The 12,536-nt window shown below is 59.2% G+C and overlaps 2 protein-coding genes across 3 annotated transcripts in view; both read left to right on the top strand.

The window, feature by feature from the left end:
* The first annotated feature begins 664 nt into the window (after positions 1-664).
* On the top strand, positions 665-2,605 carry RHOD (ras homolog family member D). Its single transcript, XM_063332367.1, has 5 exons — positions 665-793; positions 1,418-1,505; positions 1,832-1,941; positions 2,091-2,204; positions 2,309-2,605. The coding sequence occupies exons 1-5, from the start codon at positions 665-667 to the stop codon at positions 2,474-2,476; spliced, it is 609 nt and encodes a 202-aa protein (XP_063188437.1). The 3' UTR covers positions 2,477-2,605.
* Positions 2,606-4,845: 2,240 nt separating this feature from the next.
* Positions 4,846-12,536, top strand: part of KDM2A (lysine demethylase 2A) — a 52,172-nt gene continuing 44,481 nt past the window's right edge. For both annotated transcript variants that reach the window (XM_063331580.1, XM_063331581.1), the window contains exons 1-3: positions 4,846-4,973; positions 5,421-5,448; positions 6,911-7,015. In XM_063331580.1, coding sequence (XP_063187650.1) covers positions 4,954-4,973; positions 5,421-5,448; positions 6,911-7,015 — 153 coding nt within the window. In that variant the 5' untranslated portion in view covers positions 4,846-4,953. The remainder of the gene's footprint in view (positions 4,974-5,420; positions 5,449-6,910; positions 7,016-12,536) is intronic.

Here is a 12,536-nt window from a genome sequence, read left to right as displayed (position 1 = left end):
GCACAGCACATCACCTGGTGTGACGGAAAGGGTGGCACTGGCGGGGCGGGCAGAGGGGGGGGGCAGAGCTGTGAGTCACCCCCCCCACACGCCTCCCTCCACCCTGGACTTTGCCTCTTGCGGGTGCTCGGAGCAATAAAACCCAGGCTCCAGGGTCGGGGGTGGGGGGGACACCGGGGCGTTGGGGAGGGCCCCCACCTGTGTCAGACACGCAGCGGTCGGCTGTGCAAGCGTGCGGGCGTGCGTAGAACGCGCGTGCAAGGGGACGCGCGTGGACTCGCGCAAGGAGGAGCAGGGCGCGCGTGCGTGCACGGGGGCCGCGCGTGTCGGACGGCGTCGCGCGTGGGCGTGCAAGAGGCGCGACGGGGAGCCTCGCACACGCAGGCGGGGGCCAGGGGCGAGCGGCGAGACGGGGCGAGGGGGGTGACACGGGTGTAGCGGGACCCGCCGGCGTGTCCCGGGTGGGGACAGGCACCCGCAGCATCCCCGCGGGCGTGCAAGGCACCACGCGTGTGCGAGGACGTCATGGCCCCCGCCCCGAGACGACGCCACGGGCGGGCCCCGGGGGCCGCACCCTGGGACGGGCGGGTGCCACCTGCCACCCTGTCCCCGTCCCCGTCCCCGCCGAGGCCAGGCAGGCTCCGTGGCCCCACCGGCCGCCCCCATGCAGCAAGAGCGCGGGGGGCAGAGCCCGGGACCCCCCGAGGCCGAGGTCAAGGTCGTCGTGGTGGGGGACGGGGGCTGCGGGAAGACGTCTCTGCTGCTGGCCTTCGCCAGCGGGGACTTCCCCAAGGTACGGCCCTCCCTGTCCCCTGGGACCTCGGCCCCCGGTGGGACACGGTGGCGGGGAGGGGGAGGTCACCGTCCCACGGCGCGGCGGTGCGGGCAAAGGGCAGTGGAGGGGGGACGGGACGGGCACGGTGGTGGCAACGGGACCGTTTGCGGCAGGACACGGGGCTGGGGGGGACCGGGAGGGGACAGCCTGGGGTTGACAGGGGTCCAGGACAACCTCAGGGGTCTGCCCCCCCTCTGCCTCGCCTGGGGGGGTCACGGGATGGGGAGCGGGGTCTGTCCCAGCGAGGGCACGTATGGGACCTGTGGGGTGGAGGGAGGGGCGGCAGCCCATGGAGACCCCCAGCATCTCCCTGTGGGTCCCCCCAGGGCATCCCGCCTGCCCACAGTCCCCGGGCTAGGGGCGGGGGGGACAAGGAATGTCCCCACCACCCCACCTGCCCTGGGGTGGCACCACCATCTCCTGCCCCTCCCCGATTCCCTCTCCCAACCCCACGTACCTCCCCATGCCCTGTCCTGCGCATACAGCCCCGGGGGGGGTTCCCCTCGGCCGCTGCCCCCCGCCGCTGCCCGGGGGTAGAAGGGACCTATTTCACGCCCCCCCCCCCGCCCTGTCCCCCGCCAGGTCTACGTCCCCACCGTGTTCGAGAAGTACACGGCCTCCCTCCAGGTCGGCGGCAAGCCCGTGAAGATCCACCTCTGGGACACGGCAGGTGGGACAGGAGGGGATGGGACAGGCAGTCACAGCCCGCCCCCCCCCCCCCCCCCCCCAGCCCGTGGGTTTCGGGGTGTCCCACACCCATGGGTCATGCCTTGGAGGGGTGTCCCCATGGGATGTGGGGGGGTTAACCCGCAGCCGGCCAACCATCGGTCCCCACGGGTTGTCACCCTCTTGCTGGGGCGCTGCCTTTTGTCCCCAGAGCCACACGGTGTCCCCAGCTGTGGTCCCAGGCTTGGCGGGGAGGGGGGGTGGGGGGGGCGGGGGACACCCAGCCCAGTAGGGAACTGGTGCGTAATGGTCTGCTGTTCCGCCTGGCAGGACAGGAAGACTACGACAGGCTTCGCCCGCTGTCCTACTCGGACGCCAAGGTTGTCCTCATCTGCTTTGATGTCACCAGCCCCAACAGCTTCGACAACGTCCTGACCAAGGTAACGCGGCCCCCTCGGGGGGGGGGGGCTGCTCCCACCCCGCGTGTCCTCCCCGGGGGAGGTAGCATGGAGCCGGAGCTGCTGCCCCTCCCCGTGTCCCCATCCCCTGGGTGACATGTATGTGTCATGTGTGTGTCCCCCCCCTGCAGTGGTACCCGGAGGTGAACCACTTCTGCAAGGGGGTGCCGGTGCTGCTGGTGGGCTGCAAGACCGACCTGCGCAAGCTGCAGGAGGGACGCCCGGAGCCCATCTCCCACCAGAAGGCAAGTGCCACCCCCCCGACGGGCCGGGGATGTCCCCCAGCACGGGGCAGTGGGGGACCCGGTGGCCCTGGGGGGGGGGGTTTGACCCCACGGCTCTCCGGCAGGGAGAGGCCATGGCCCGGCAGGTCCACGCCGTGTCCTACTTGGAGTGCTCGGCCAGGTACCAGGAGAACGTCAGGGACATCTTCGTGGCAGCCTGCGACGCCGCCCTGCGTGCCGCCCACCCGAACCCCCGCAGGAGGCGACACCGGAGGGGCTGCGTGCTCTGCTGAGCCCCCCCCCCCCACCCCCGCCACAGCCCCCGGGACCCGCTGCTGTCCCCGTGGCTCAGGACACTGCCTCGGCCCCCGGCCACCACCGGACCTCTGCTGCCACCGCCAGACCTCCGCTGCCACGCTCCTGTCCCCCCCCCCAACATGCCAGCAGGAACGTGTCCCCCCGGGCACCAAGAAACTGTCCCCCCCGGTGTCCCCTGCCAGCCTGACCGGCAGCAGAGAACTGATTTTGGGGGGTGTTGGGGGGGGGGGGTGTCCCCTTCCCGCTGGCGGGCCAGCATGGGACAGGGGACACGGGGTGACTTCGGTGCTGGTGTGACATTAAAGCTCAACACAGGCCAGCGCGGCGCGGTCCCGCGGGCGGGGGGGACGGGGGACACACGCGTGCGCGTATAGAGGTGTGTACACATATGTGCTGCGTGTATATAGGCGCGTGCTGCGTGTCCGTAGGCGTGTACGCGTGTGCTGCGTGTATAGAGATGTATATGGGCATGTGCTGCATGTCTATAGGTGTCCGTGCGTGTGTGCTGCAGGTATATAGGTGTCCCCGTGCCTGCTGCACATATATAGGTGTGTATGCACGTGGTGCATGTATATGGGTGTGTATGCATGTATTATCCATGTACATAGGCGTGTACACGTATGTGGTCCATGTATATACATGTATACGTGTGTGCGCTCCATGTATATAGGTGTGTATCCATGTGTGAGCCATGTATATGGGGGGGTGTTTGTGACCCACGTACATAGGTATGTATGCATGCGTGCTACATGTATATAAGTGTATATGTGTGTGTGACCCATGTATACATGTGTGTATCCATACGTGCTCCATGTCTATAGGTGTACATATGTATGACCCACGTCTATAGGTGTGTATGACCCATGTCTATAAATGTATACATGTATGACCCGTGTCTGTAGGTATGTATGTGTATGACCCATGTCTATAGGTGTGTATACATATATGACCCATGTCTATAGGTGTGTACATGTGTGACCCATGTCTATAGGTGTGTATGACCCGTGTCTATAGGTGTGTACATATATGACCCGTGTCTATAGGTGTGTACATGTATGACCCATGTGTATAGCTATGTATGTGTGTGACCCATGTCTATAGGTGTGTATGACCCATGTCTATAGGTATGTATACATGTATGACCCATGTCTATAGGTGTGTATGACCCATGTCTATAGGTGTGTATGACCCGTGTCTATAGGTGTGTATACATGTATGACCCATGTCTATAGATGTGTATATGTGTATGACCCGTGTCTATAGGTGCGTACATATATGACCCGTGTCTATAGGTGTGTATGTGTATGACCCATGTCTATAGGTGTGTATACATGTATGACCCGTGTCTATAGGTGTGTATGTGTATGACCCGTGTCTATAGGTGTGTATACATGTATGACCCATGTCTATAGATGTGTATATGTGTATGACCCGTGTCTATAGGTGCGTACATATATGACCCATGTCTATAGGTGTGTATATATGTATGACCCATGTCTATAGGTGTGTATACATGTATGACCCATGTCTATAGGTGTGTATGTGTATGACCCATGTCTATAGGTGTGTACATATATGACCCGTGTCTATAGGTGTGTATACATGTATGACCCATGTCTATAGGTGTGTATGTGTATGACCCATGTCTATAGGTGTGTACATGTGTGACCCATGTCTATAGGTGTGTATGACCCGTGTCTATAGGTGTGTACATATATGACCCGTGTCTATAGGTGTGTACACGTGTGACCCATGTCTATAGATGTGTATATGTGTATGACCCGTGTCTATAGGTGCGTACATATATGACCCATGTCTATAGGTGTGTATATATGTATGACCCATGTCTATAGGTGTGTATACATGTACGACCCGTGTCTATAGGTGTGTATGTGTATGACCTGTGTCTATAGGTGTGTACATATATGACCCGTGTCTATAGGTGTGTATACATGTATGACCCATGTCTATAGGTGTGTATGTGTATGACCCGTGTCTATAGGTGTGTACACGTGTGACCCATGTCTACAGGTGTGTATACGTGTATGACCCGCGTCTATAGGTGTGTATGACCCGCGTCTATAGGTGTGTATAGACCTACGCCCCACGCCTATCTGCGTACGTGCGCAGCGGGAGCATGCGCGTGGGTGGGCGTGGCCAGTCGGGGGGGCGTGTCCACCCAGAGGGGGCGTGTCCACCCGCGCGGGCGCGCTCGCTCCCGCCGGGGCGGGGCGGGGCCGCCGAGCAGCGTGCGCGCGCCCGCGCGCTGCCCCGGCGCCGTGAGCGGGGCGGGGGATGAAGGGGGCGGGGGGGGGGAAATGGGAGGGGGGGCGGCGCATGCGCGCGGTGGGCGGCGGGGGAGGCGGCGGGGGGGGTCAGGGGAGGTTGCGGGCGGCGCAGGCGCAGTGCGGCGGCCGAGTCAGTGTGTATGTGAGACTCTGACGGCTTCAAAATGGCGGCGGCGGCTCCTGTGTGAGGAGGGGAACCGCGTCCCGGCCGGGGGGCGGCGGCGACGGGGCGGTGGGGTGGAGGCGAAGGGGCACGGCGGGGGGCGGCGAGGCCGGCGGCGGGTCGGCACCGGGCGGCTCGGGGAGGGGGGGTGGGGGGGGGGTGCGGCGGGGCGGTGGTGGTGGTGGCGGCGGCGGCGGCGGCGGGGGGGACGCGGCGGCGGGCCGGGGAGCGGGGCCCGCGGGGAGCGGGCAGCGGCCCGGGCCGGCCGGCGGGGCTGTCAGCGCCCGGTGGCCGCGGCGGGGGCGGCGGGACGCGGGGGGGGAACGGGGGGAGCGGCGGGGCCGGGAGGGGGGGGAAGCGGGGCGGCGCGGCCGGCGGGCCGGGCCCGGGCCCGGGGCGCGATCGTTGCCTGACCCGGGGGGTTCCCTCCTCCTCCGTCTCTTCTGTTTCTCCCCGTCTCGGCGCTAGAAGAGGACAAAGGCGCAGGAGAGACCTGGTGAGCCACTCGCCGCGGGGAGCGGGGGGGTCCCCGGCACCGGCCCGCCGCCCCCTAAGTTTCCACGAGTCTCCAGGCGGCGGGGCCGGTGCTCCGGGCCGGGAGGGAGCGGGACGGGTCTCCCCTTTTCCTTGCGGCCCCCCCTTGCCCCGAGGAGGCCGGGCCGGGAAGTTGGTGGGCACAGCGGGGCGGGGGGGGGGTGGTGGTGCGGGGGGGGGGGGGCGGCTGCCGGGGCCGGCTGACAGCTCCCGGGGGACTGACGTCCCGGGGCTGCCCCCGCCGCTTTGTTCCGCCGGGACGGGGTGTCCCGTCCCCCCCCGCTGCTGCCCCGGGGGAGGCGGCGGCGGCGGCGACGGGGCCCGGCCCGGGACGGGCCTCCGCGGCGGGGGCGGGATGGGGCTGGCGGAGCCGCGGGGGTTTGCCCCGCTGCGGTGTTGCTCGGCTGGTGCGCGGTGGGTTGTCCGGGTGTGTTTATAAACAAGAGTTTTTTTGGTGTTTTGCTTTGGTTGGTTGGTTTTTTGTTTTTTTTTAACAAAGTGTAGGGAAGGGAAAGTGGCCCCAGGTTGGCTTTGGCGGAGCTGGGAAGGGCGGCGCTGAGCCGGGACGGGCGGCGGGGACGGGGGAGATGCCGGCGGGGCTCGAAAGGGCTCCGCTGTCAAACCGTGCTCGGAGGGGTCGGGGAAGAGCGGGGTCCTCTCCACGCTCTGGTAGCGGTTCCGTAACGCTACACGGTTCCTCCCCCGAAGGGCTGGTGTGGGCATAGTCCTGGGGATTAAGAGCGGCGGGTATACCTAGGCTTTGGTTTCATTTGGTTCCTTTAAGACGCGGGGAAGGGGGGGGGGGGGGGGGGAAGTTTAGGTGCCATCTGACGCCTTGGGAGGTTTTCCCATGTTCTTGTGCGGTGTCACAAGGTGGCAGGTTTTGGGATCCGAGCGCGTAGGTCGTCTTAAGACAGGAGTTAGTCCCCGACCCGCAGCCGTGCTCAAGTGCTGTACGATCTCCCTGTTCGTGGGAGACGTCCTGTACCTCTGTAGCTTCTCCCGAGTGCCACGGTGCAGGATATCCAGAGGACGGCAGTCAGGTTGTTTGGAGCAGTTGGTTCTTTAACGCATAATCTACTCCCCGAGCGCTGTTGAGCGTTTGACAGCAGCGCGCCCGCTTCCTATCCCGCTGCGGGCCAAAGGAGCTGCCGCTTATGCTGGTAGTAGAGCAGAGAAGAGGCCTTTTCCTGATCCGAGACCTGCAGCTCATGTTGTGTTACGGAACAGCTGGTAAAGTCATTTAGCCTAGGTCATGCCTAAAGTTAGAATGGGAACGTTAAAAGTTGAGGTGGGCTCATCCGCTGCGTTCCCTTTGCCCTGCACGGTGGTATGGAAGCGGCCTCAAAGTGAGCAAAGAAATGAGGGATGTAGGCGCCTCGTGTCTGTGTGCCCTGCTTCACTATTTCCCTCTAACTTCAAAGGAGGAAGAGGAGGAAGACAGCAGTCCTGGAGTGTCCTTCTCACTCTCTTCAGAAGAGTCGGAGATGGAGCCCGAGGAAGAAAGGATCCGTTACAGCCAAAGACTGGTCAGTATTGGACCTGAACAACCAAATTCTATTCTTGGTTCCGTTGCAACTGAAGAAAGAAAAAGGTTTTTACTGTCAACGGGTTTAAACAACCCAAGAAAGCGTTGTGGTGGATCGCTGCAGCCTGCCCGGAGGTGGTAGCTCAGCTGGCAGTGGGTTAGGTGGCTTTGCGGCTCCTGTTTGTGTCACAAAGTTTGCCCTACTGAAGGGCATTTGGCAGCTGAACTCTGGCGGAGGGGAGGGCTGGGGGCTGAGTCTGGGTAAGATGCTTCACGGAGCCGCTGGATAGAAACATGAAGTGAGTGTTGATGTAGTTTCTGGCACGGCAGGTTTTCTCCATGTGTTTGTAACAAGCAGGGAAGCTGAAATACTGTGTGTTACCATTATGTTGGCCTGGACTTGATTTGAGTGTGCTGTGAAATCTGAGAAAACCAGCTTCAGGCTCAGATGTAGTTGTGCCTGTGCACATGTGTGTGTCTCTTGTCCTGGTTTTTTGTTTTGTTTTTTTTTTTTTCCTTTCGGAAGGAGCTGTTCCGAAAGCCGGGCCCTAGTTGGGCCCTGTCAGGAGCTCTGGCTTCTCCGGTGTTCGCGCTGCTGTTCAGGGGATTACACAAAACCGATGGTCTGTGAGTTGGGTCCTAACTGTAAGCAGTTTGGGAGCATCTGCTCTGAGAGCCTGAGGTGATATTCCCGGCGATCCCGGGGAAGGAGGGAAGCTGCTGCGTCTCCTACAGGACGGTTTCATGTGGTTTTGAGGTAGTTGTAAACCCCCTGGGAAGGGTGAGTGTCAGCCCTGCGATAGCTGAAGCCTCTCTGAGTCACAGCAGTGTGTGTCCCCACACCTTCGAGGTGGTGCCTGTAAAGGTAAATCCTTATCCTTTAATACTCTGAAATCGTTTGGTGTGAGGGAGCGTGGACTCGGCATTAAGCTTTGCCCCCGAGAGCAAGCGGTTCTTGCTGCTGGGTGCCTGGCCATGGAAAGGGGGCTGGGGATTTGTAGCCAGCACACACCTTGGAGGTGGTCTAGAGACGAAAATCTTCTAGTGAGGGTAGAAATGGTTATTCCAGCACTGGCCCCCGTGGAGAGGAGGGTACCACATAGGCCATGGTTTATCCGAACACCTGGTTTACTGAAGGTGTGCTCCTTTTCTGGTGCTGCTTGGTGTCTGTTGCATGTTTACCCTTTGCAGAGAGGATTCTCACGCTCGATGATTTGATGACAGGCATCTATACTTTTATAGTCATCCGCCTTAGCCGGCTTTGTGAACCTGAAGTGACTCTGATTTGAAGTGGGTTTTAATCTTTTCTCTTTTTTTGCGAGGGTGCTTATGGGAAAAAAAGCCACCCAAACAAACAAACTGTAATACATCTGTGGGCCCTTCAGGATGGCTTGTTTTTTTCCCCAAGTGCTTCGGTGGATGCTTTAATCTGCCAAAAACAGCGGTCCCACCTCCTCCCTTGTCCTGACACACTTGTTCCCACAACCGTGCGGCACGCAGCTCAAGGTGCTGGTTTGACTGGGGAGTGACCATTTCTGTAGCCAGCAGTCAGGGCGGCAGGATAGCTTCTGTTGGAAGCAACGCCGGCGTCGGATTTTGGTTAAACTACGATCTTAGCTACGCTTTGACCAGGTGAAGTAACCCAAAATGGCTGGGCAAAAACAGACAAGGCAGGTGAAGAGGACGAGCGGCCAGGAACTTACCGGTTTAAAAATGCTTGTAATCTCATAAATAAAAATCATCGGGAGGAGTTGCTGTCCTGGTGTAGGTGGCCTGGGCTCCGGCAGAATGTGCTAAGCTGGATAACTGGCTGCATGCTGATGAGCTGCATGCGTAAGGGGCTTGGGAAGGCACATGGGCAGCAAGCAGAGGATGAGGCTCACCTGGGCTTCTGTGGCCTCTTGTGTGCTGTCTCTGCTGGCCTGCAGCCGAGAGGAGGCATGAATGACCCCTGTGTGGTAGGTGAGCCTTAGGTCATGCCTCCTGTTTCGCTTTTCCTGGAAACTTCCAGCTTGTTACATGCTTTTGCTGTGTCAGTGAAGCTCCCTTGTTGAAGGACCTTAAAAAGATGATTTATCTTTATTCTCCCCCCCCCCCCCCCCCCCAGTATGTGTTCTTTGAAATGTTGGGGGCCCTTCCCTTAGCTAGTGTCTCTGGCCCTTGCAGAACGAGGTATCACGGGTGAATTATCTGGGAAGACAAAAGTGCTGAATATGACTTATTTGAATATCCTACTCCTACGTATGCCTTGTTTTTGGGAGTTGGTTTTAATATGCCTACATTAAAAGTTCTAGGCAGGGAAAAAACAGGTAGTTGGTAGTACAGCGTGTTTCTCCTGCTGTAAGCTGTGTTTCTCCTGTGTGACGGAGGATCAACGTGGATGTGATAGCAAAAGAAGAAATATATTTAAAATAAATAAAATCCAAGTGGGATAGTAGTCCTACCAGTCAAACAACCTTGACCGGAATAGTTTGTAGTGGTGGATGAGCTGAATTAATTGCATGTGCGAGTAGCATGGTTTGATGGTACCAGTGGCCCGAGATGGCAAGAGAAGCTTCCAATCTGGTGTGCCAGGGTAGTTACACCGTCTGCATCTTTCGGTGCGTCACCCCTGCCTTAAAACCAGACTGGTTTCCATCAGGATTTAGAGGGTCTTGAGCATTTTGTATTATTTTTATTTAGTGAGCAATACTGTTCCCTTCCTCTGGTTCCACAAAAATCTGGTCTATGTGTGTTTTCTGAATGGATTTGTCAGTATCAGTGAAAGATCAGGGAGTTGAGGAGGAATTCACCTCTGCTTCAGATCTAGTCACGCTCCTACGAGAATTCTCTGCCAGTTCACACGTCCCTGTGGAATATAATGACACTTACATTAGGTGGGTCGCACTGCTCTAACTGTGCTTGCTTCCTAGTTTGGGCTCTACATCCACAACTCCCAAGATTATAAAGGCCTGGGTGAGTTGGTCTGGACGCAGGGGTGTCGCTGGGGGGATGTCCTGCACCTGTCTGAAACAATTAGACTGTGGAAGAAGCTGTGTCCCGGCGAACTCTGGGAGGCTGACACGGATAGGGGAAGGCAGCCTGCGGATGGTGCTGCGTGAGCTGCACGACAGCGGGTTAAGGGATGTCCATGTTCCTCTCCCAGAGACTCAGCTGGGCCTCCCTGCACCATGAGTAGTGAAGGATGGGACTTGTCAGGCACTGCCGAGTAGTTTTCTACTAAGCCTGCATCTATATTGCTGCTCCTCAGCTCTGCAACGAGGCAGAACTTTGGGGTTTGAGGTGCTGGCTTTATGCTTTATACGCTGTAGATGTGTGTTTTGCAGGCCCTTAATCGAGGAGCTGAAATGCTCTATTGTGTCCTGCGGCCTGGGTGACAGTCCAGCCCTGGCACTAACAATGCCATGGTCCCTCTCTGAGACTTGGAAGTCTTCCGCTGCCTGTTGCTGGGTGGTCGCACCCAGCCCGTGTCACACCAAGCTGTTCAGCTCCCCGCGAGGAGGGCAAGGGCACCTGAAAGTGGAGCCTGGGCTTGTTAAAGGCAGGAGCAGCTCTGGCTGTGGAGGAAAAGGAGTTCAGTCCGTCTGGTGCTGCGATGCTCAGGTGCTTTGCTTCGTTCAGGCTTTCCAGCAGTTTCCTCCCAGAGTACATTGTTGCCTTGCGCCTCCTCAGCACTCACCAGGATCTCCGTCTGAGAGTCTGAGGAGAAACTGTTGCGTGTGTGTCACTTAAATTTTTTGGTAAGGTTAGATCTGCGCGGGGTCATCAGCAGGGAAGGAATCTCCTGGTGGTGCTGGGAAGCTGTTCAGCAAACGGACGGGTGCATCTCTGCAGACTGCTGCCGAAGGAGCTGTTTGACCCAACACTTTTCTAAAGATGTGCTTGAGGTGAGGTGTTCCTGCCTGCTGTCGCAGCACGGAGTGCGTGCCCGGTGCTCCGCCGAGGAAGGATTTCTCTTTTACCCCAGCGAGAAGTAACTTACTCTCTTACTGCGCACAAAGCTGTGTGCTACCCATCCAGATCTGTGGGAATGTGTGGAGCTGCCGAAGGGTTCCTCAGCGGGACGCGCTGCCCGTCCTTCTGCAGGGAAGTCACTGAGTATTCCTGGGTGCTGGAAGCGTGAGGAAATCTCGCCTTCTGTCTGCTCCAGGGCTAATTCTGCCAGGCTTTTGCTGTGAACTAAGACTAGCAAGACTCCGTCAATTACGAGTTGGGGTTAGCACGTCACTGAAGCGGTGCCGTACGCTTTCAGTGACAACAGTCCGGGTGAGGAGCGAAGGGGCAGCGGCGTTGGATCGGGTCGGAATGGCTTGGGGGAGCAGAGCGGGAGGGTGCCAGTACCCTAACGATAAACCCTGCCTGTTGTGGTCTCGCCGCTGCTGTCAAGTCAGCAGTCTGTATCTCAGGGTGTGGTTCCGAGTTGGGATTGCCGGTGTGGCGGAGCTGGTTTAGGAGGTTCTCTCCCTCCCTCTCTTAGTGCCTCGGGAGCTGATGCCCCTGAGCCGAACGCTGCTTTGAGAGACTGTGGATCATGCTCTATGTGAAAGTTGTTGGTGGGGGGGGGTGTGGAAATCTAACCCAAATTGTTGTCTCTGCTGGGCTAGTGAGCTAGCAGCTCCACCAGCAAACCTGACGGGACTGGAGAGGTGGCAGCCTGAGATGGGGAAGACAGGGTGGGGTAGGAACCTCTTAAACTGGCTCTGCTGCTGGAGAGAGCCCGCGGTGGAGCTGCACCCTCCCTCGGGGCGGCGGGCGCTCGCTGGGGCTCGGGCACAGCTCACGCTGAAGGTACTGCGGTGCCTGGGCCCCGAGTGACCATCCCTGGCTGGGTGCAGTCACATCCTTGTTTTGGTTGATGGAGATTTGGTGTGACGCCCACGAAGGGAAATGGGCCAGTGGAGGAGGAGACGCGGCCGCTGATCAGAGCTCTGTGAGGTGAGGGGAGAGCTAGAATGCGAAATGCTGTCTCTCCTGTTGCTCGGGGCAGTCTGTGTCCTGCATTAGCACTGCCCTGCCCTGCCCTCTGGTCAGATCCTTACCTGAAATTTGAGAGGAGGCCTCTGCCTGTCCCTACCAGCCAAAAGCTGAGGCCTCTCCTGTAAACAGCAGTTAGCAAACTTGTCTTTACACGTTGGTGTCCACGCTATCCCCCGGGCAAGAGTTTGCGTGAGCTTTGCAGTATGTGGAGTTATCTGCTGAGGGATGAAGCTTGGAGAGCGTGGAGGAAAAGGTTTCTCTTGCCGTCATGTGTACCGTGGTGTGGAGTGGCACCGGGGATGGCAAGGCTGGCTCTGGCAGGTGCCCAGGTCACAGCCCCTCTAATCTTGTGGTTTCCAAGTTGTTCATATCGGTGGTACCAAACTCTTCCTGCAGGATGAGGTGATGTAAAATGCAGGACGTAGCCCGCTGGCCAGGAAGGCCCAGGCATGTTGGCGTTCACGGGACATTTGTGACAAAGTTCCAGCCCTCATCCTCACACCGTCAAGGGGATAGATGGCCTCAAAGCTGAGAGAGGGAGGTCA

Source organism: Chroicocephalus ridibundus, chromosome 4 (assembly GCF_963924245.1).
Source record: "Chroicocephalus ridibundus chromosome 4, bChrRid1.1, whole genome shotgun sequence".
NCBI lineage: Eukaryota > Metazoa > Chordata > Aves > Charadriiformes > Laridae > Chroicocephalus > Chroicocephalus ridibundus.
Note: the sequence above shows the minus strand (reverse complement) of the source record. Positions and strands in the feature narration are given on the sequence as shown.